The sequence below is a fragment of the Podarcis raffonei genome, chromosome 13 (assembly GCF_027172205.1).
Source record: "Podarcis raffonei isolate rPodRaf1 chromosome 13, rPodRaf1.pri, whole genome shotgun sequence".
NCBI classification, from domain to species: Eukaryota; Metazoa; Chordata; class Lepidosauria; order Squamata; family Lacertidae; genus Podarcis; species Podarcis raffonei.
In genome coordinates this window covers 37,461,196-37,484,669 of record NC_070614.1, presented here as the reverse complement: position 1 = coordinate 37,484,669, position 23,474 = coordinate 37,461,196, and the positions used below count along the sequence as shown (strand labels likewise).

Sequence of the window (23,474 nt, the reverse complement as noted above, 5' to 3'; positions counted from 1 at the left end):
CAAAGGGAGCGTGTACACTAGGTGAGATAACTTGTTCTTCTCCAACTCAATGTGCCTCCTCTTTAAAAAGGAAACAAAGAAACCCAAATTGAGTTTTTTTTGGGGTGCTTGGGGATTCTTGATGTTACAGAAGAGGCCACAGCTGGGTGGTATTGAGGTGGTATTAAGGGAAATATTTATACCTTGTCTTTCAGGTGAAGTCTTTGGAGGTGGTTTCACATGTGTGCTACATTGGCCTTTGCCTGCCTGGTGCCTTCCAGACCAAACTAGTGCTCTCATCAGCCCGCATGTGCTGTCTAAGGCTGCTAGGAGTGGTAGTAGTTCAGCAGCACTTGGAGGACCACTGATTCCCGTCTTTTCTTTACATGTCCCCAGATGCAAACAAAAGTTTTTTAAAAAGACAAAAAAAGAAGAAAGATTCATTTTCAACTACATGGAAAAAAACATATTTTATATGTGAATGAAAATAGCAGTGTTCAAATGTCCCTTGTAAAATATGTTATTATTTGCAGTTATTAGTAACGTCTTTAAGTGAGAAAATCATAAAATCGTTGAAGTCAACTGTGATGTTCTGGTGTTTATGTAAATAGTATTGTATTGTATATGTAATAATATTAGAGTTATATGAGATAAGTGTGTAGGCAAGCTTAGCTCATTTTTTTTAGTTGCTGTTTTGTTAATATTGTTACTATTGTTTTATAGATTATACATGCCATATTGATTTGTTTATCCTATAGTATGACTTGTGCTGTATTTGTGATGTTTAGCTTATTATATTAGTGGCTGTTTCATGAATAGTCTTTAATGGATTCTAATTGTTTTATTGATTGTTAATTATTTTACTATGATATATACTGTATTTGGGAAGTTCTGTTCTGTTTTGTTATATGGCTGTTCTTGTTTGTAAGCCTCTTTGAGATTCTTTTGAAAGAAAAGCAGCATAGAAATACAATAAATCATGTCAAATCAATCAAATCAAGAATAATATGCAAATTAATGGCATTTGTTGTTGGGGGGTGGGTGCTTGGAATCTTGCTAGTGAATGGTGATTGGATTAAAGTTTTGAAAAAGGACTTTGAATTCTGCTGGGGGACAGTTGAGCGAGGCAGTTGAGTCTGAAGTTGAACTTGGAGTGACAGTTGGTTATGGATGTGGAGAGAATTTGGAGAGGAGCAGGGTTGGTATGATGGAGCAGGGCCAGTATTGTTTTAAATGAGTCAAAATAACCAGATAAGATAAATCAAAACTGAAACCATGTGCTTCTCTACACTGTAAATGATGATAAAACATTTTAATATTTCTGTTTTAAATAAATGGTACTGCACACACATGCCTCTTGAATGGCTTCTTAAGAAGTAGGAAATATCTAATACTCCACAGTATCCGTGTTGGCTTTGGGAAGAAAGGCAGTTTAGAAATACCTGTCAAAAATCCGGCTGTACACCTGACAGAGAGCAAGAAGCTGGCAGTGGTGTCTCAATGGGGGGCGGGTGGGGGGGAGCGGTGCGGCCTGAGTTCCATGTCTGTGAGGGTGACCCGCAGGGGGCTCGCGGCGGCACGAGCAGCCATTGCGCCGACACAGCCGCATGTGGAGGATCCTCCATTCGCGGCTGCAGCCACAAGCAGAGGATCCCGGAGCTAAGTAACGCACATGTGTGGTGTTGCACGCATGCGCCGTATGTAGCGCCGCCGCACATGCACTGTATAGCGGTTTGCCACCGGCGCCACTCCAGTGCCGTACGGATGGTGCAGGGATCCTCTGCTCGCAGCTGTAGCAGCGATGGAGAGATCCCGGCACCATCTGTACGGCAATGGAGCAGCGCCGGTGGCAAACCGCTATACAGCGCATGTGCGGCGGCGCTACGTATGGTGCATGCGTCGTAGACGCCCATCCTAGGTGTCACGATGCCTTCCTTCACCGCTGGAAGCTGGTACAGGTGACTTGAGGGCAGTCTGTCTTTGGTACCAGCTGAGGGCATGGCAACATGACAACAACAACAACCTGATATTTATAAACAAGGCAATTCATTTTTTAAAAAAGGATATATTTCTACTCTCCAATATCAAATATAGTCATCATCATCATCACAGGCATTGTGAATGCAGCAACTTAAATTAGTATTTTTTTTGGTCCGCGTGAGCTTAATTTAAATTTTTATGCAATTGTATGGTTCTGTTCTGTTTTCTCTTTAATTCATTATGTCATTGAACTATATGGTTTTGGTTTTGAATAAATAAAAATAAACATGACAAAAACATCATTGGAATTGTATTTTTTTATCTCTTTTGTAAGTTGCCTTCAATAAATTCTCTCTCAAAAAGGCAATCTATAAATATTTTAAGCAAACAATAACAGCAATATTTCCCATTTTTTTATTTGGTGCTTTAATATTTACTGACATATTTGTTTAATCACATTCATATTCTGCCTTTCCTCCTAGGAGAACAAGGCTGCAAAAACAGAACCACTCCCCCTCCCCATTTTATCCTCCCAACCACATTTTATGCTTTGTATGCAGAAAACCTGGGTTCAGGCCCAGATTCATCTGGACTAAGTTTAGAAATGAGAACCCTGCTTAAAACTCTGGGGAGTTTTTATAGGCGATATGGAACTAGATTGCCTGAAGGTCTGCCATATATTATAATTTGTATGCCACTTAATCATGGTCCTCTCTAAGTGTTCTATAAGGCAGATCTGTGTGTTTCTAACCCAGCTTGGTTAGCTAGGACTTACTATGGGGGAAGAAATCTGATTCAGTTCTCATTTATAGGCAAACCTTCCAGATTCATGCTTTCCAAAATGATATGCAAACCAAAACACAGCCATCTTTTGAAATTCACACTTCTCAAGATATTTCAATGCAGTGTAACGTATACAAGAATAATTTTTCTAGGGTAAAGTTTGCATAAAAATGCATATACTAATGAAAATAACAGTAACATTTTTATTATACTGTATATGGAAAAAACTGCATTGCAAAAGCATGCCTTTTAAGCAAAATTGCATGCAAAGATGAAAAGGAGAAATTTGTACTAAACTGATGGATTTTCAAGAGAACCTGTTTTGAAAAAAGTTCTCTGACTGATGTGGGACTCTGGAGAGCAGCTACAAATGGGAAAATGAGGAAGAGGGACTAGCCAAAGCTGATGGAGTTACTCATTGCTAGTTAAGGCAGCCTTCCTGGCTTCCTACATTGTGGGTGAACTGTAAGCAGTTCTGGTCTCTTCTTGGTACAATAATCAGCATGAAAGTAAGGGGAGCAGTGACGAAAAATATGTGGTATCAGATCATATGTGGTATGCAGATTGAGAGGCTTAAGGCAAAGGATGGAGTGGGTGATAAAATGATATTGCACATTTCCCATGCCCTGCAAAAGTAATCTGCAAACTAACTGAGAACATCAGTTTAAATAGACTTGGAGGCTGTGACATTGGAATCAGGACTTAAAGACTTCTGCTTTGCTTCATCATGAGACTTGTCCTCTTCATCCTCTTTTTCGGTGAGCAAAAAACCCAAGGATTTGCCCCAAGTGGGAAGTAAGAGTGTGTGTGTGTGTGTGTGTGTGTGTGTGTGAGAGAGAGAGAGAGAGAGAGAGAGAGAGAGAGAGAGAGAGAGAGAGAGAGAGAATATTTCAGCATGACAATAGTTGTCCGATCTCGAGCTTTGGCCTTCTTCCTCTTCAGGGCCTTCATCTCAAAGCTAGCCAACTAACATTCCTGCACATTTTGACTTCCTCTTGAGGCCCTCTTTCCAGCAGGAGATTGGGGAAGATGCATCACCATGCATTGCAGATGCACTTTTTTTTTAAGGGGGAGGAGAGGAGGCAGCAGTGGCAAAGCATGTACAACTTTTCATATTGGGCCAGCTCTGCCCATGGTGCTGCTGAGCATATGGTGCTGGCAGGAACAGCTGATCCCGGCCAGTGCTGTTGAATGGAGAGGAAGTGACAGACTGAGCCACAATCACAGGAGCAGTATAGTTGGAAAAAGGTCTGGGACTCTTTTGTTTGTGGCCAAACCAGAAGAGAGATCTGGGATTGGAGTTCCTGCTGCTGAAGTTATTTATTTAGAAAAGCACTTCTTCTCTTCACTTCGTTTCTCCAATCTAAACCTCTCTACCAGTTGCTAGATGTCCCACTCAGGAAGCTGTGCATTTGCAAGCCTGAGTGGTCCTACTCCAACTGCCTTTATCTAAAAAATGAAATGTTGTGCAATCCATTGGACCTCTTCCACCTTCTCTATTGTAGCATCCAGTGAGTATGAGGGAAATGGATTGGAGGGGAGAGGATGGTTGAAGTGTGAGATTATGCAACAGGGGAATGCATATGCATGTGGTATATGCATGTAAGAAAGAGCTAGATCTCTCATTTCTTTGCATGAGCACTGAATTCACTGTTGTGGGCTCAAAATCTGAAACCTGTAGTTAGGGGACTGAGGAAAGCTTTGGCCTACAGGCCATTTTCTCCAAGCTCCACTCACCTACACTACACCTGATGTCATACAGTATGTGAGACAGGTACAGATATGACTACAGTAGAACAATCAGAAGCCTACAGTGAGCTCCTGCTTGTTCCCTTGTGAGCAGGGCTCCCTTAAAGTGCTAAGCAGTTGACTAGGCAGAGAGACCTACAATAATTAACTGCACCCTTTTGAAGTAGTTTGCATTGAAAGCACTTCCGAAAACAGAGCTTTTTTTCCCTCTGCAAGAAAGAAAACCCTAAATTTCAGTAAGCAGCTCATTGCAGACCATTGTGTATATAGCTCTTAAATAAAGCACTGCCTATATGTGTTTACTACTGGGGATGGAAGGATATGGCGATGCTGCTGTGGAATCAGTTCAGTTATTTATTTCTTCTTTCTAGGCTACCCTATAACTAAAGAGGAAAACGTTCCAGAAGGTAAGGACCCGACAAGGCTGGATGGAGTGGGGAAATGACTCCAGTAGCCTCAAACCTTTTAGATATCACATGCCTTCAGCGTCTTTGACTTTCATTCTTTGGGGCTCTTCCAATCTCCAAGGTCCTGATTGAGCATTGCATGCAGATGCCTGTCATTCAGTCCAGTTGGCCACTCATGAATTTTGATTGGGGAGGGCATGTTCTTCAAAGGCACTCTACATAGGGCATGTTGTGTGATTTCTCGAATCACATAATTGATAGCATAATCACTGTCATTTTAAACTAAAAAATGGAAGAGAACACACACCATTCTAAGCTGGTTTTTAAAATATCTAAGGCGGCACTCTTGGCCACTACAGCCACATTCAGGGGCAGTGTCAGATCCCAAAGCCTATCTGAGCTTCAAACTTGAGTCCTCAGGGTGAGTGCAACCGCACCTAAAACTATTTATACATCTACCCCAGAATCCCTAAGCACGTTCATCTTGTTTTGATATCATAATTTTCATTCAGTTCATGCCACCACTACCCCAGATACCCTCTAAGAACTTCCACTACTTCTCTAGCAGCAGGTGGCAGAGTGAGAGGATGAGGTGGTGTCCTCCACACCCTGGCAGCACTTGAGCCCAAATATCTAGACAATCTCACTCACACAGAAAGTAATAAGCACAGGAAGCAAGAAAGAACCTTGCCAATATACTCTCAGAACCACCTTCTGGGACTTGTTCTCCAGGAAGGACCAGAACCACTGCAATACATATTGTACTGTTATTATGACATTTTATCGTATTTATATTGCGGTACGCTGCCTTGACACTTTACATGAGATACAATTTATAAGTGTGTGTGTGTGTGTGTGTGCGTGTGTTATACGTGATGCAAGAGAACCAATAAGGACATGATTCCCAGGTAAGATCCTCCCCCTATTGTGTGGGCAGGTGGTCCCTCCCCCTACCTGGTCTGATCACCTTGGCAACGCCTCCCCAGCCAGGATTGGGTAGCTGGCTGAGGTAGGCAGAGACCTCCAGGTATCCCACCTGGGGAAGGCAAAGCCAAGCCTGTGCTAATGGTGGCGCATAGGGTCCAGGGGGCTGCGCACAACCACATTTAATGTGGGGAGCTGTCATTCTCACTTCCAATGCTTGCCATAGGTTGGAACTGTTGGATTGTGTTCACTTTCTTCACACAGCAATTTGCTTGGCTTCTAGGGATGAAAACTTTCCAGAGATAGGTTCTCTCTTGCAGAATCTCTCCCCACCATCCAGCATACTGTTTTCTTTTTGTCGTCATTCCAGAGAGAATTTTCCATCCTCCCCACATCCACATGAGCCCTAGCTGGATAGTCTCTCTGGGAGGAAATGTCACCATCTCTTGCTGGGTTCATTTAGACTGCTGGCTGGATTTCTTTCTGCATAAAGATGGTGTGAAAATAAACACCACCAGTGGTGGATATAAAAGAAAGGCACTGTTTCACATCAGTGATGTCACAAGAAAAGATGGAGGGACATACAGCTGTCACTACAGAATGCCACTGAAAACATACCGGTCAGAACACAGCAACTCCGTGGAGTTGTTTGTATTAGGTAAGAGGTTCAGCAATTGGCTAAGGGTGGAGGGGATTGTAACTTTGTGAGGGTTAAACTACACTTCCCAGAATCCTCTGAGGGAAGCCATGACTGTTAACGTGGTATAAATGTGATTTAGATGTGTGGAGTGGATATGACCAAAGTCCTGCTCAGCCTTATAAAAGATAATCCTGCTTCGTTAGTTCTAAACCTGATTCTACAGAATAGTGTTCCTGCTTTTCTGGGGCAACCCAGTCAGATGGGCGGCATATAAATAATAAAATTATTATTTTCTCCTACCAAGAAACCTGTGTATTTTGCCTAAGGGCATAGACAGACCTAAGTAACATCTGGATTTTGGGCCCTTCAGACTGGCAATTTATTGCAGGTGTATTTGTGACACTATAGTAACATGTTTGTTGTTGTTGTTGTTTAGTTGTTTAGTCGTTTAGTCGCTTAGTCGTGTCCGACTCTTCGTGACCCCATGGACCAGAGTAACATGTTAGTGATGGCTTTATTCTCTTTTATTCTGTGGTGCATCTCAAATGCTACCACATTATTGCTGTCCAGACTAACTATAGTGCCACGAAAGCAGGACAAAAGACAAAAAACAAACCCAGAACATTTGTAGTGTTCTCTATGTTAACTGTGCTCAGAATCCTACCAGGGTCATAGATGAGCTTGTTTTCAATCCTGTTTGTGCCTGCAGAAGTTTTGAGACAGTCACACTGTTCTGCCCTCACAAGGGTCAGTTAAGTTGCAGAGAGACATTCTGGAGACTGATGGTATAACACTCCTCGAGGATATCTATCACCAAAGGACATCTTACAAAGATCGCCTCACCACCATTACTGCGCAACCAAGATTAATAACTGACCCTTGTGGGGGAAGAACACACACTGCTTCATTTTCAAGTCAGTGCATATCCTGTAAGTGCCTGCTGAAACCCCTGGTTTATTTTTGTCCCACTTTGGTTGTGCTATAGCCCCTCTGGACAGCAATCATTCAGTGGAATTGGGGAATTAAAGCTGCAAAGAAACATCAGCTTGGAGAGCCCCCCAAAGCAGAATTCCAGCAAGTTACAGAACGTGCACTGATTGGAAATGAAGCAGTATGGCTACCCCAAAACGGTTGCAGCTACAAACATTATTGAAAATGGGCTCACGTATTACCAACCCAATAGCATCATGAGCACAAATGATCATGGCTATTCAGTATATTAAAAAAGGATGTCTGGAGGCGCCTGAGGAGTGAATGAACATGAAAATGGCTTAAGATTAGATCCAGGAGAAACTGACTCCTGGATTATTGGGCTCGGGGAGTAGAAAACCTGATAAAGGTCTCTGTGTGAGATTATCAAAGATTAAAAGGTCAAAAATTATATGCCCTTCTTCCCAGAGGCCTTTGGTGGTACAAACTGAAACCTGCATAGCATATGAATGTCTGCTACTTCCTCCCATATTCTATGTGACCTAGAGCAGATCCCATCTACCAGCCAACTTTTCCTCTCTGCCCTCATCTCCCTGCCATTGCTTTGGTTACCACCAAACAGACAGATAAAGAGTGCTGAGGAACCCAAAATCTTCCACACCCCTTTGTGACATTTTGATTGGCCTAATAAAGATTCTTGCCCAATATGGTTTCTGAATGTGTTTCCCCCCACCTTGTGGACCAACATATAGACCTTTCTATTTTGGCAGCCCATGTTTGTTTGCTTCCTGGACTTCAAAACCGTGGCGATTTTAAACTAGCAGATCCTTGGTTCAGCTTGGGTGGATACCTGTGAAGCTCAGGGACATTTAAATGGTGTTGCCCTCTTTTTCACTCCAGTGACAGAAAGTGCAGAACTGGGAGGTGTGCTGCCAAATACCGCAGTTCTTTCCAAGGATATCAGGACAAAAGGAATGAGGAGGTGGAAGGGGAATCAAAACAGTTTTATTAACAAATAAACAGCAGGCATACAAAGCATAAAATAAAACATACCTGACAGGGCCTACCCAATCTCCCCTTCAGCTACCCAGAGCCCCAAGCAGACCAGCAGGAGAAAGACCCCGACCGTTGGTCTCCCAGCATCAGGTCCTTTGATCTGGGTAGAAGCTCCCTGGGCCCTTCCCACCTATGGCTTTTATAGCCTGCCTTGATGTAATCAAGTGCACCTGGTATTACTCATGATGAATACAGAGCGGCTGAGAGTCTCCCACTACCTGCAGCCGGCATCCAGCCAGCACTTGCAACACAGAAGAAACTCCCGACAGATGTGTAAAACACAAGAATCCAACTGGGGATGTTAAAGGGAAAGGGACATGTCACCTAACTCCTTGAAATACAATTGTTTTCTGCATTTCCACTGCAGGAGGGGAATGACCACAGCCCTGTCTCTTCCTTTCAACAGACCCTAGCCTACCCAAACCCACAATAAGCCCCATTGGGATGAGCGCCATTGAAAAAAATGCAACTATCCAATGCCAGTCCCAAAGTCCAATTGCAGGTTTCTACCTCCAAAAGGATGAAGACCAGATGGATCATAAGCACATGGAGACCAATGGGACTAGGGGCAGCTACACAATCAGCAACATTAGCCAGGCAGATGGAGGAGGTTACAGGTGCCGTTATAGCTCTGAATCAGAACCCTTTGTTATCTCAGAGCCTAGTGATCCTGTGGAGTTGCTGCTAGAAGGTAAGGAATCTCCCCCCCCCTCTCTCTCCACCTCTCACCATATGGATCCATTTCAAAAAAAATTTTTAATGTCTGCAGAATGTCTAGTAGCCAAGCACTAGGAGGCTATCCATTCAGGGCAGCTGGGAGGATAAACCAGCAGTAGCATTTCTCGAGGACCTAGTTCTTTCATCAGAAAAAGCAAGAAAGAAGTTTCTCAAAATATTTCCATTACAATGAAGTTAAAACTACTTTGGCAAAGTTCTAGGCTATACCCTGACACTCATTTGGGACTTGGTAGTTTGGGAGTCTTGAGAGCGGCATATGCTGGGCAAACGGATGGGAAAGGTGTGATAGCAATCAATGTGATTTATTTGGTTGGAGCTGTGGATTTGTGCAATGACAGGTGATTTTGGCCAAAGTGCATCATTGGGAAACACATTTTATTCCCCAAAATTTCCAATGCAAAACCAGCATTTCAGGGTCTACTGATGCCTCTAGCTCACCCAATTAAGATACATTGAAGCAGATGACAAGGGGTAGTTGAAACCAAGTGGTTACACTTTCAAAAAAGGCAAATTTCTACCCATTACAGCAGGGATGTGAAATCTTTTGTTTTAAACGTTCTTTCTTTCTTTCTTCCCTTGATAGTTTGGGCTAAAATGAATATAAATTAATGATTCCTGTATGTTTTCTGAGCGAAGTTATAACTGTACAGCAGAGGGAAGTGCAATATCCCAAATGCACCTCTCTGGCCTGCGACTGAGGACTGGAACCATCTTAAGATGGTTGTGATCTCATTTCTGCTTTCCTTCTTTCTGTATACAGATCCCAAGTTACCCATACCTGTCATCTCCATCTACCCCAGTTCGTTTGTTTCCCTGGGCCACTCAGTCACCATCCAGTGTAAAACTGAAGAAAGATCTGCAAAGTTTTTTCTCCATAAAGCTGGAGACCCAAAACCAAGGTTTCTCACAAGCCCAAAGTCAAATGAGGGAGAGCTTTCCCTGAACATCAGCTGGGAGGACAAAGGGAGCTACAGGTGCAGCTATATACCTCAATCAAATCTTTTCTTGCACTCATGCCACAGTTCCCCCTTGCAACTTCCAGCAACAGGTGTGTAACATCTAACTTGCCCCTTTCTGGCTCCCTGTAGCTTCTCATTGTCCTTGAATTGTTAGTTTGTTAATTAATTAATTAATTACTTGAAGTCAGGTATAAGCAGCTGGAGGAGGAGGAGGAGGAGAGGATAGAGAGTGAATAAAGAGCTGTGAATGGATGGGGGCACTCTCTTCCCATCCTTTGGACCTCCCTGGGAAACTCAACAAACCTGCTGTACCTGGAACTGGGTGAAGAAGGTGCAGCTGAATGGGACACAGCTGTGGGCAGCTTGAGGAAGTACCTGCCCATAAAAAGCAAGTCTAGAGTGAGGAACTGGGGTGATGCCCTCTGTTTCCAGCAACTCTTCTCATTGCGAGACCTTTGTGGGTGAGCTGAGAGTTTCTTGGACCCTGGATGAGAGCCCAGAGGCTGAGAGGGAGCTTGTTTTAGAAGGAAAATGAATTGATACTGATTTATATATATTAGTAACTATGTATTAATATAACACTTTTATATGTATAGTAACTGTATTTTTGTAATATTTTGTTTTGTTTGTCCTGGCTTTAGTTTTCCATGCACAGTTTACAGATATTTTAAATGTATTAAGTGGTACAGTGGTACCTTGGGTTACATACACTTCAGGTTACATACGCTTCAGGTTACAGACTCCACTAACCCCGAAATATTACCTTGGGTTAAGAACTTTGCTTCAGGATGAGAACAGAAATCGTGGTCTGGCGGTGCAGCGGCAGCAGGAGGCCCCATTAGCTAAAGTGGTGCTTCAGGTTAAGAACAGTTTCAGGTTAAGTATGGACCTCCGGAACGAATTAAGTACTTAACCTGAGGTACCACTGTATAGAAATTAAATGATCAATCAATCAATCAATCAAGATGGGTAGTGAGATCCTGTACAATCGTTATTCTATAAACCACATTTCTGTGCCGCCAAATCCAAATTGTGCCTAGTCCAGGATGGTGAAGGAAAAACCCCACACTCAGGCACACTTGCACAGGCCAAGCCATCCTCCCCTGAGAACCCACATAATTACCCCCCACCGCATGCATTCTGCCTGATAGGCTGAGCTTATAAATTAGCATTCCACCAAACATCATTGTCCCCTTCCCCTCCTCATTCCTCTGCCTCCCCACCAAAAATGACACACATTCTGATTGTGTACCCTGTGTGCTCATAGTCCAGGAAAGCTGAATGAGGAAAATCCAAGCCCATCTATCTCCTTGCTCAACTCTGAGTCCAATCAAGGGTGGGCCAAAGGGATCCCAATTTAGTTCTCCCTGGCCACAAAAGAAACAGCCAGTACGGCAATGCCAAAGTGTGCTGGTCCCGGGGGGGGGGGCATTAACGTGCGGCATGGTCCATGTCCGGTCCGAGGCTGAAGCGGGGTCCAAGGCAGGGAGTCGGGTGTGGTCGGGATCTCTAGCAGAAAGCAGGACAGGGTGCCGGCAAGAACAGGTAACCAACGATGTTGCTCCCGCAACCTGGGACTGGGCGGGCTGGCCTTTATCTCCTCTGAGGCATAGGGCGGCCCCGGTCCACAGGTGACTCGCCTTTCCTGGCCTGGAGGCGAGCACTCCTCCTGTGAGAACTTAGTTCCCTCCGCCTCTTTGCCCTGAGCCTCTGCAGCTCAGGAGAGGCTGGAGGGTTACTGGACCCAGAGGCAACTTCACCTTCCCCTGACAGGGCTCGGAGAGGAGCACCTGCAGGCAATGGGTCCTTGATCACCTCCAGAGCCAGAGCGGATTCAGCTGGTGTCTGTTCCTGAGGATCCGGCACAGGTGAGCGCCCTTCAGGTTCAAGCCCCTGCCCTGGCTCAGCCGGCCTGGAGGCGGGGACTCCTATGCAGGCTGGGATTCCTCAGGTTCAGCCTCTGAATCAGATTCCCAGGCCATCACACAAAGACAGTTTTGGGGAATCTCTTTGTCTCCAAAAGTTGTTGGACTCCAACTCACATCAGCATGGCCAAAGGTCCGGGATGATGGGAAATGCAGTCCAGTAGCACCTGAAGGGCCACAGGTCCCCAAGCTTCCACTTTAAAGCAGAGGGGTAGCATGAGGAGCTATCGAGGTGATTGCTCCAGGTGCAAATATTTTAGAGGCGCACCTCTGTAGCTGCCTCTCCAACTAAAGGCTCCCCCGTCCTGCTCACCCACTTCACCTGACCTGCACGCCAAGCAGGAACTGAGGGACGATGGGCCCTTGGTCATCCCTCGGCTGCACAGTGTCCCTGGCAGGGGAGGTCAGTGGATGGCAAGACTCGCGATGGTGGTGGTGATGGCACCCCAGCTTGAGGAGGAGCGCAGGCATATCTGGCTGCTGTTCCACAGCTTTGTCCAGCCGCAGAAGCAGCGCCACATGGATGTGCTGGTTAGGGAGCGCAATACTTTCCTTTCCCTGGGTGCTGCAACCCACGCTATGCCACTGCTTTAAAGGCTGTCTGCAGCCCATGTTATCTATTGATTTACTGCGTGCCAATGCAGAGAGGAACAGTCACCCATGGTGTCCTTGGCGAGTACATTTGTAGATGGCTACTTAAAAGGTAAAGGTACCCCTGACTGTTAGATCCATTTGTGGACAACTCTGGGGCTGCAGAGCTCATCTCACTCTATAGGCCAAGGGAGCTGGCGTTTGGTCATGTGGCCAGCATGACTAAGCCGCTTCTGGTGAACCAGAGCAGCGCATGGAAACACCGTTTACCTTCCCACCAGAGTGGTACCTATTTATTTACTTGCACTTTGGCATGCTTTCGGACTGCTAGGTTGGCAGGAGCTGGGACCGAGCAACGGGAGCTCACCTGCTGATCGGCAAGCCCTAGGCTCTGTGGTTTAGACCACATCCCAACCCGCATCCCAGATGGCTGCTTAGTTAAGGCTAAATGCACCATCGACTGCCAAAACTTCTCTCATAGCTTTAAGAGAAACTGCTCAGGTGTAACACTCAACCTTTAGTGTGCCCAGAGAAGACTCTGTTGGCAATTGCTGGGGGGCGGGGGGAGAGAGACACACAAATTATTATGTAACAATGTGAATAATATGCCAGCCATTTCTCCTTCTTTGTCATCCAAGCAGTTTTACGGGTAGAAGAATTGACTTTTTTTCTTGAAGGATGAGTGCACTCCTTTGTGGATCCTTGGTCAGAAGGGTGGGGTATAATCTCTTCACTTAATGTTGCATTTTAATCTTGTTTTTAAGTGGTATTCATTCAACTTGTTTTTATTATTGGTTGTTAGCCGCCCTGAGCCCGGCCTTGGCTGGGGAGGGCGGGGTATAAATAAAATTTATTATTATTATTATTATTACCTAGATCACAGATTACCCAAACCAAGCATCACCCTGAGCCACGATGAAGAGGTCACCCTAGGAAGTAATGTGACGATTGATTGCAGAAGCAATGCCACTGCTGTCAGGTTCTATTTCCAAAAGTATGGAGTTGCGAAGCCTGTTCAGCTCATCCAAAACAATGGAACTGTTGCCAAGTTCTCCATCAGCAACGCAAGCTGGGAGCACTCGGGATATTACAGCTGCACATACAGCACCCTGCCAGACTGCTTTGCCATCTCAGAACCCAGCGATGAGGTGGAGTTACAGCTAACAGGTAAAAAATATCTGGTTTTGCATGCATCTGCTTCCCAACCCAAAGTTCCATTCATCTTTGGTTGGTTTCTTTTTAAAAATTAATTGAATTTTAGCTGCAGCTATGACTGCTGGGTGGGAGAAACATGCTAAGAGGAAGGTACGCTTGGCAAATCCACACCATGATCAGCACCCGTCCGGAAACCAATGTCCCCACTGTGGAAGGACGTGTGGATACAGAATTGGCCTCCACAGTCACTTACGGACTCCTTGTTAAAACTGTGTTTACGGAAGACAATCTTACTCAGCTATGAGTGATTGCCAAAGAGGAAGAGTTAGTTGTGGCAAACTGTGATGAGGCTATTTGTACAGGGCAGCCATAGAACCATGTGAATCCTTTACTTGAGGGTATATGAGAACATTAGAAATTATTATTACTACTATTATTAATTATTTTATTACCACCACCACTGCTACTACTTTGTTGCTTGTTACATGAAGGTCTCCAGGCAACTTACAACACATCTAAAACAGTAATATAAATATAACACAAAATATAACAGGAAGTTTGCAACACAACAGCTTGAATTCCCTGAAAAGCCTCGCTGGATCAGGCCAGTGGCCCATCTAGTGCAGCAACCTGTTCTCATAGTTGCCACCAGATGACTGTGGGAAGCCCAAAAGAAGGAGCTGAGTGCAGCAGCAGCAGCAGCAGCAGCTCTCACCACTGGTTCTCCAAGATATACTGTCTCTAATAGTGGAGGTTCTCCAGTGGGGAAAGCATTTGGGAGCACAATGAGGTATTCCTTTTAAAACAAAAAACCCTCATTGTTTACACAGACACAGACACACACACACACACACACACACACACACACACACGTAATATTGTTGTAACTTGCCCTGGATCTTAAAATGAAGGGTGGGTCAGCAATCCAAATTATTATTATTATTATTACCACTACTACTACCACTACTATTAAAAATATTTCCAAACTCTTGAACTTGAGGCATCTTTGGCAAAACCCTAGGCTAAGTTCCAGCGTACACACAGGTAATTTGGGGGTCCTGAGGCTGGATCCTGTATACAAGGAAATGGGGACAAAAAAGCAATCTCAGTAGAGTTAAGGTGAATCAGATGGAAAAACTTCATATATGTTAATGGTGGATTATTTGAGATGATGTGTGAACTGTTATCTCTGCTACTTCACAAACTAACATCTGTTTGGAAAAAGGCTAGTTGCAGCTCCAGCATCTGACTCACAACCTTTTCTCAATTGCAGATCCAGACCTAGCCAGACCCACCATCTCCCTGAGTCCTAGAGGGCCACTTCCTCTGGGGGGAAATGTGACCCTCAATTGCCAAGGCCAAGGTGTGCGATTCAAATTTTATAGGCATAGAGAGAATTTTGTACCACAGCTGTTGAAGAACAATTTGGATGGCGCACACCTTATCATCAGCAACCTGAGCAGAGATGATGCAGTAGGATACAGCTGCAAATGCAACAGTATATCAGAAGTCTTTTCAGTCTCTAGTGAAATAGTGAAACTGCTGATCTTAGGTAACATAAAGAGTTTTCTCATGTTATGCTATCTCTGGGGGAAAGTCAACTTTACCTGGGTTTAGTTACATGTGATAAACAGTCTACCAGGGGAGAATGTGAGCTGTTGTTCATGTTAAGCAGAAGGCATGGAGAGGGTGAGAAAGGGCTGAAACAGCAGAGAAGTACCAGCAACACCCACCTCAAAGTCTGCCAGTACAATCCCATGCACATTTACTGAGAAGTAAGTCCTTTTTTGCTGACAGGCAGACCTCATAGGAACTAAGGACCAGGTGTGCAGCCTGGGAGTCATTTTGGACTTGCAGCTGTCCATGGAGACGCAGGTTAATTCTGTGTCCAGGGCGGCTGTCTACCAGCTCCATCTGGTACACAGGCTAAGACCCTACCTTCCTGCGGACTGTCTCGCCAGAGTGGTGCATGCTCTAGTTATCTCCCGCTTGGACTACTGCAATGCGCTCTGTGTGGGGCTACCTTTGAAAGTGACTCAGAAACTGCAATTAATTCAGAATGTGGCAGCTAGACTGGTGACTGGGAGTGGCCGCCGGGACCATATAATACCGGTCCTGAGAGATCTGCATTGGCTCCCAGTATGTTTCCAAGCACAATTCAAAGTGTTGGTGCTGACCTTTAAAGCCCTGTATACCTGAAGGAGTGTCTCCACCTCCAGCGCCTACGGCCTTCTGGTGGTTCCCTCGCTGTGAGAAGTGAAGCCACAAGGAACCAGGCAGAGGCCCTTCTTGGTAGTGGTGCCTGCCCTGTGGAGCGCCCTCCCAGCAGATGTCAAGGCAATAAGCAACTATTTTACTTTTAAAATACATGTGAAGGTGGCCCTGTTTAGCAAAGTTTTTAATGTTTGATGCTGTATTGTTTTTAATATTCGGTTGGAGTGGCTGGGGAAACCCAGCCAGATGGGTCGAGTATAAATAATAAATTATTATTATTATTATTATTATTATTATTATTATTATTATTATTATTAACTAACCTTACACTGAAAAATAGTTTTGTCTGTTAAACATACCATATTTTCCTGTGTATAACACGACCCCATGTATAAGCCAAGCCCTATTTTTGGGAGGCCTCAAGAGTTGTTGAGCTTCTTTTGTAAGTTTGCTGAGCTGTTGAGCAACTTTTCGACAATCCTCTGCTCTGGTTGACGGAACTGGTGCCATAATACACCGCATACTGGCACTCACCAAATACTCTTCCAAAGCTGGGAAGAGTGGGTAAGCAGCCTCCTTGCTGACATATCCCTGCTACCGCCGCAGCACCAGCCCTCAGTTACTTAGCATATTAACCTGTGTATAAGACGACCCTCAATTTATCACAAAAGAATTCAGAAAAAAGGTCGTCTTATACACAGAAAAATGTGTTATGTCTTTCCAGTCATGGTTCCAAAGGACTAGATTGGGCTGCCACTCAATGACAATTTAATCATATGCGCACATGGAGTTGTGGTCCTGTATTTCAGATTGGATTGGATGCCCAGTTGGCATTAGTGGAACCTGTGGTGTCAAACACATGGAACATATGGAATTCTCACTTCAGAATTGCTTGCCTGTGGCCCATCTTGCTGTGTTTTTAGCACCAAAGACCTCTTTATTCTCCTTGGCTCTTCTTCATTTAAATCTATACTCTGTGATGAGAACATGCTGTTGTTATATCTATATCTATCTATCATCTATCTATCTATCTATCTATCTATCTATCTATCTATCATCTATCTATCTATCTATCATCTATCTATCTATCTATCTATCTATCTATCTATCTATCTATCATCTATCTATCTATCTATCATCTATCTATCTATCATCTATCTATCTATCTATCTATCTATCTATCTATCTATCTAATCTATCTATCTATCTATCTTTGTGGATTTTAAGCTAGCCCCCAAACATTTATATTGAAGCATACAAACCTATTACATGACTAAGAAGAGAACAACGTCTCCTGATGGCCAAGAACTGGACCTAATTGTTTGGCGGTTGACATCTCACTTCCTGTTTCCTTTTATGCACAGATTCCCCATTGTTCGCACCTGTCATTTCCATCCAACATGAAGGATGTGTTGCACTTGGAGGGCAGGTCGAGATCAAGTGTGAATCTGATTCTGAAGATGTGAACTTCTCTCTTCACAAGACTGGAGACACAAATCCTACGCTCATGAATGGTCACTTTTATGTGGGTGAATTTATCATCAGCAGTTTTACACGGGAGCATGAAGGCAACTATAGCTGCATCTATGAAAGCACAGAAGAGCCTTTTATGATTTCAGCACCCAGTGATTCCCTGGAGATTCTGATATCAGGTATCGTATCAAGCTTTGGTTTAGGAGGTCTTTGAAGCTTAATTGAAAATTCCAGGAAGCTTCAAAACATGCAAGTCTCAGTCACATTAGGCTCCACATTATGGTGGAGAGAGGCATTCTTATGGGCCTTTAACATCAGGCTGACACGAGTTAATTTAGCAGATAAAGGTTTTTCTAACAGGAAGATTAATGGTTGGGGAAAACAGCTCCTATTGGGGGAATTATGCACATTGGCCAGAGAATATACAAAATTCAGTCATAGAATCATAGAGTTGGAAGAGACCACAAGGGCCATCGAGTCCAACCCCCTGCCAAGCAGGAAACACCATCAGAGCACTCCTGACATATGGTTGTCAAGCCTCTGCTTAAAGACCTCCAAAGAAGGAGACTCCACCACACTCCTTGGCAGCAAATTCCACTGTCGAACAGCTCTTACTGTCAGGAAGTTCTTCCTAATGTTTAGGTGGAATCTTCTTTCTTGTAGTTTGGATCCATTGCTCCGTGTCCGCTTCTCTGGAGCAGCAGAAAACAACCTTTCTCCCTCCTCTATGTGACATCCTTTTATATATTTGAACATGGCTATCATATCACCCCTTAACCTCCTCTTCTCCAGGCTAAAAATGCCCAGCTCCCTTAGCCGTTCCTCATAAGGCATCATTTCCAGGCCTTTGACCATTTTGGTTGCCCTCCTCTGGACACGTTCGACATATGCAGATTCCCCAAGGTCTGTTGGAGACTTACCATAATGACCAGAGAGTGTACAAAATTCAGACACTATATGCACATTCCCCAAGGACTGTTGGAGATATATTGATTGGGAAATGTGCTCAATTCCCTCTTCATGGACAGATTACATGCACATTCTTCATGAAGCCTGGTGAATATATATAATGGTTGGTTGTTATGCACATTAAACTGCTCAGTGTATATTATATTTGTTAATCAATTAGAGAGTTTAGTGGGGTTTTTTTTGTTTTTTGTTTTGCAATCAAGCAGTATACAAATTATGCTAAATAAAATAAAATAACAATGTATCCTTAACATGCCACCTCATAATCCAGATCTTGATTTCTCATCTCATTGCAGATACCTATAATTGCACCCAAGTCAACATCATCCGCTTTGCCATAGGAGTTCTGATTCTTCTTTTGCTTACATGTATCATTCTCAGTAATCAGCACTTCAGAGGGAACATGATAAATATCTCCTGATATGTTTCCTTTTCCTTTACTAACAATTGCATCCCAAAAGACAAGAGGAGTGCAGTTCAGTGGCACCGCATATGAATTGGTTGTACAATATCCTAGGTCTCCATTATTCTCAACTCCATCATTATTTTTGTGCAGAGGATATCTATTTGAAAACTCAAAATGCTACCACCAATGGCCCAGGTCCAAACAAGGCACTGAGATTCCTCAAGGGCAATGAGCTTGGTCTTCCTCAGATTTCTACTGCTTTCTCCCACAGAGTCCACTAAAAGTACCAGTTCCAGGAACCAAAGTCGGCACACTTCATATTTTCAGCAGAATACATTTTGAATTACAGCAGAATTGCATCCTGATTTTGATGTGCAACATTCCTAGAGATGTTGCAGTTGTTGGCTGAGAAGCAAAGCAAACACGGCTTTGCTACTGTATGCAGCCTGATGACAAGATGCTTTTTCTCAAGAAGTATGACATTTGGGGTCCACTTTGGTAAATCTTAGATATACCAGATGAGTTTCTGTGTAAGACATGCCGAGAAGTGAACTTCATCTCCCTTTGGCCCTGCACTCAAACCATGAAATGAAATGATTTTTCTACTTATGCTTTCTAGCAAAAGGATGTTGTCAAACTTCTGGTTCATAATCCATTAGGTTCAAACTGATCAGCCCTGCATCTTAATGCTAAGAGCACCTTTGTGTTCTTTTCATTCAATTAAACAGTCACATTGCCAAGGCAGAAGACAGGTGTCACTGTTTATGGAAATGTGTTTATTCTGTGTTTCTTGTTCTGTTGCTTTTAGCAGTTTTCTGTCATTTTAATGGAAAAAATGTGCATGAAGATTATAATAAAGATAAGATTTCCTTTTACCAGTGGGTAGTATAGTCTCTTTGTTGAATTGTGGGTTATTTTTGGTGATATAAAACGGCCACCAGTAGGGCCTTTTCCACATAACGTCCCTCAGAATGTTGCTACATCATGACATAACAACATTGCAGAGCACTGTGGGGATTTCAAAATGGCGGCTGACTGGTTGGAAGCACTGTGGGGGATGTTGGTAAGTTTCATGCTCCTGTCCATGAAATCCTCCCCATGTATTGCTGGAGGCAGGGGTTATTCTTAGGCTACCCTACCTCCACATTTTCAGGAAGGGGTTGATCTTCCGGTTCTATCATCACATTGCGTGCCCAGGCCGAGACCCCCGACCCAAGAGCCACCTGGAAGAAATGAATGACTCATGACAACCTGGGACAATTATGGGATTAAATTGGCCACAACTTTATTTAAACTTTCACACGCAGGAATACCTTGGCTTAGGCATTGGGCGTGTATCCCTCCCAGTCCCCAGCCGGGAATTTGGGGCACATCAGGGTAATCAGGTCTGTCTGGGAAGTAGGCTGGCTCTGGAAGACATTTGTTTACGCAGAGTGCCTGCCCCCATTTCACCACAACACTGGGGAGTGCACTGAGAACCTTTCAGCGTATGGCCAGTGACTCCCCTCTGACAGGGAACCCTGGGATCGCTGCTGCGCGCGGGGGGGGGGAGGGAGGCATCATGCCCCCTCCCCCCAGTTTAGGGAAGATAGACGAAAGGATTCCGCCCGAGGCCTAAAACCGCCAATGTTGTGACATTTGCTACGGGGAAGCCGAAACCTGCCAATGCAGGGAAATTCCTTCCTGGTCCCTTAACAGCAACCATCCTAAGACCGTAGCAACGTCCGCATACCTGTAAAAGAAGTTAACCTGTAATAAAAGAGCATTAAACAAAGGGAGGGTAGGGCGGGTGAAGCTCTGGAGCTGACTATGCGCTCTCAATTAGGCTCCACCCCTTTTATCTACGCGAATAGGTCCGCCCCCCCCACAGATAGGTTCATTAGAACTGAGGTTTGGCGGGAATCTCAAAGGGCTGTGACGTGGGGAGGCGGACCAGGAACTTCTGCCGTTGTCTCAGAGATCGGGGTGCTGTGCGCGGCCACACAAAGGGCGCCCCCCCAGTTGATGGGAAAGCGGTCATTATGGAATCATAGCTGTTGCTGTTCCTTTGTACCTGCACTACTTCCTTCCCTTCCTCTGCTTCCTTCCCTCACACTGTTCTAGGGACAGAATGTAGCACCATTACATGCTTGCACCAACTCTTTGACATCACCATAGATGCCATCTGCAGGGGGCCCTGTGTCAGGTGGCAGAGGAACCAACCCCTATGGCAGGTTGCCAGGAACAGATAAGACAAGGAAAAGTCCTCACCATCTGCTTGTTATTCAATATTCACAGAGACAGGCTTGGGAATGCAGCCTCTTGGAATAATGGAGTTGCCCCAAGTGACTCTCCACCCCCTTTTCTCCCGCTTCATCATTTGCCATCTTTCCCCCTACAGGTGGTGCTGAGGGCCCTCTGCTTCTGAGCCCTTTGCTCTGCTACTTTCAATGCTCACTGGGTTCTGGGAGGCGGGGTCTGGAATGCTTGCTAAAGACACTGTGTCCATCAGCTGTTGCCCTCCTCTTCCTCCCTCTCTCCCGTTATTTCCCAGCTTTCCCCTTCATCTGCCTCTGAGCTGTGACCTTCCTCAAACCCCTGTTATAATTCTGAACTATCTTCTTCTTCTTCTCTGGAAGGGTCAGGTGAGGGAGGCAGTCTCCACCATTCCTCTTCTGCCCAGTCCCTGACACCCTGGGTGCCCACAAATTTTTTACCATGGGAGCCTGACCGGGTGACTCAATGCATCACACGCTGCAGTGGGGGTCTCCATTGGGCCTTCCCACTGTGTGTGACATCATACGCGCATGCTGGGCACCCACAATGTTAGGTGGAACCCGGGGCGCTTCTCATTAGATGCTTTTTAAGCACATCTGATAAATTCCAAAATAAACTAAAATGCTGTTCCAGCTCATCAACACACAACAGCATATACCAGGAAGAATGGATGAAATTTAAAGATTACTTAGCTAAATATGTTAAGATAACTTAATTGGAAAAGCTTGCAAATATTAGATAGGCTTAGGATTTAAATATGTAAGGATAGGAATTAAGATGTTTAAAGCTAAATTAGAAAGAATGAAAGATGTTAAGTGTTCAAGTTAATTTTTTGAGAAAATTGATTTTGGAAAACTGTTAAAATGATAAACTATACAATGAAATTCAACTGGGGGATTTGAGGAAGTCACTTAACAATGTTATTAAGATTGGTTTAATTACAACTAGGATGTATTTTTGTTTGTTTGTTTGTTTTAATTTTTTTTGGAAAATGAATAAAAAAACAAACACTCAACAGCATATAGGAAATTCCCAGAGGATTTTGGATTACACTGTTAATGTTGAGACAGGCATGCATAAAACTCCTCCGTCTTCCAAGCGTTCCCTTGCTCAGAGTCATCTCTACAGTCCCAATCCATACAGTCCCAGACATACACATTCTCTCCTCCACTGGAAGGAGGCATCTTTTGCATCCACGCCTCTTGGGCTTGCTGATCAGAAGGTCGGCGGTTCGAATCCCCGCAATGGGGTGAGCTCCCGTTGCTCTGTTCCACCTTCTGCCAACGTAGCAGTTCAAAAGCACACTAGTGCAAGTAGATAAATAGGTACCACTGTGGCAGGAAGGTAAACAGCGTTTCTGTGCACTCTGGCTCCCATCATGGTGTTCTGTTGCTCCAGAAGCAGTTTAGTTATGTTGACCACATGACCCAGAAAAGCTGTCTGTGGAGAAACGTTGGCTCCCTCAGCCTGAAGCGAGATGAGCACTGCACCCCATAGTCGCCTTTGACTGGACTTAACTGTCCAGGGGTCCTCTACCTTTACCTAAACCACTTTAACAGTCACAAACTAAAATGCTGTTCCAGCTCATTTTAGTCCTGGGAGCTGTCATTTGTTAATGGTGCAGGGAATTGTAAGCTTGGGAGGAAATTACCCTTAAAAAAATGGCAGTTCTCGGCATTCTTTGGGGGAACCCATGACTGCTAAAAGTATTATAAGAGTGCTTAAAATGTACAGATGTGGAAGAGACCTGCCGACACGTCTGCTCAACCCAATGGCAACACATACGTGTTCTTCATATCCCAAGCACAATCACTAGAACATGTTATCAGCTCTCCTCACCACACCATCCTGTTATGCAAGCAATGTTCCCCGAATCTGCTATCAATATCTCTTATGGCAAGAACCAAGATTACTTGCAGTGTTTTGCCATGGTAGGCTGTTTGCTTTTTATTTATAGCTGGAAAAGAATCTGCTTCTAAACATTCTCTGCAAAGCTGTTCCCTTTGGCATTGAACGCTCCTCGGATTATTTCCCATGTGCCCAAATATTTACTGCCCGTTAGCCATCTTTATTTATTTGATAACTAACAGAATGATATCGCAACTGCAAGAATACCCTCATACTTTATATTTGCCCGCATGAGCAGGAGATACCAACACATTCCTGAAGCATGTGACTTCCATGGTAAAATGGTCACATTTTGGATACAAGATTTCATATTCAAAACTGGAAAATCAGCCAGATTTTATTTAAAAAGTTGGAACTATACATTTGAGCTATAATGCTGATAAGATCTTTATTATTATCATTATCATTATTATTATCTTTTATTCAAAATCC

General features: G+C 44.2%; 2 protein-coding genes across 6 annotated transcripts in view; one reads left to right on the top strand and one right to left on the bottom strand.

The window, feature by feature from the left end:
• LOC128399910 (brain-specific angiogenesis inhibitor 1-associated protein 2-like) overlaps positions 1-8,777 on the bottom strand; it is a 157,316-nt gene extending 148,539 nt beyond the window's left edge. Inside the window, exon 1 of the mRNA XM_053361777.1 lies at positions 8,773-8,777. The gene's annotated coding sequence lies outside the window, so the exon portion shown is untranslated. The remainder of the gene's footprint in view (positions 1-8,772) is intronic.
• Positions 1-19,753, top strand: part of LOC128399909 (immunoglobulin superfamily member 1-like) — a 270,931-nt gene extending 251,178 nt beyond the window's left edge. Inside the window, exons 1-9 of one of the 5 annotated variants that reach the window (XM_053361768.1) lie at positions 763-1,271; positions 4,863-4,898; positions 6,193-6,480; positions 8,855-9,139; positions 9,947-10,234; positions 13,538-13,828; positions 15,090-15,368; positions 17,395-17,682; positions 18,769-19,753. In XM_053361768.1, coding sequence (XP_053217743.1) covers positions 6,222-6,480; positions 8,855-9,139; positions 9,947-10,234; positions 13,538-13,828; positions 15,090-15,368; positions 17,395-17,682; positions 18,769-18,893 — 1,815 coding nt within the window. In that variant the 5' untranslated portion in view covers positions 763-1,271; positions 4,863-4,898; positions 6,193-6,221 and the 3' untranslated portion in view covers positions 18,894-19,753. Of the gene's footprint in view, positions 1-762; positions 1,272-2,659; positions 3,501-4,862; positions 4,899-6,192; positions 6,481-8,854; positions 9,140-9,946; positions 10,235-13,537; positions 13,829-15,089; positions 15,369-17,394; positions 17,683-18,768 lie in introns of those variants that run through there. The other 4 variants (XM_053361767.1, XM_053361769.1, XM_053361771.1 and 1 more) reach the window with 4 other exon arrangements.
• Positions 19,754-23,474: the final 3,721 nt, after the last annotated feature.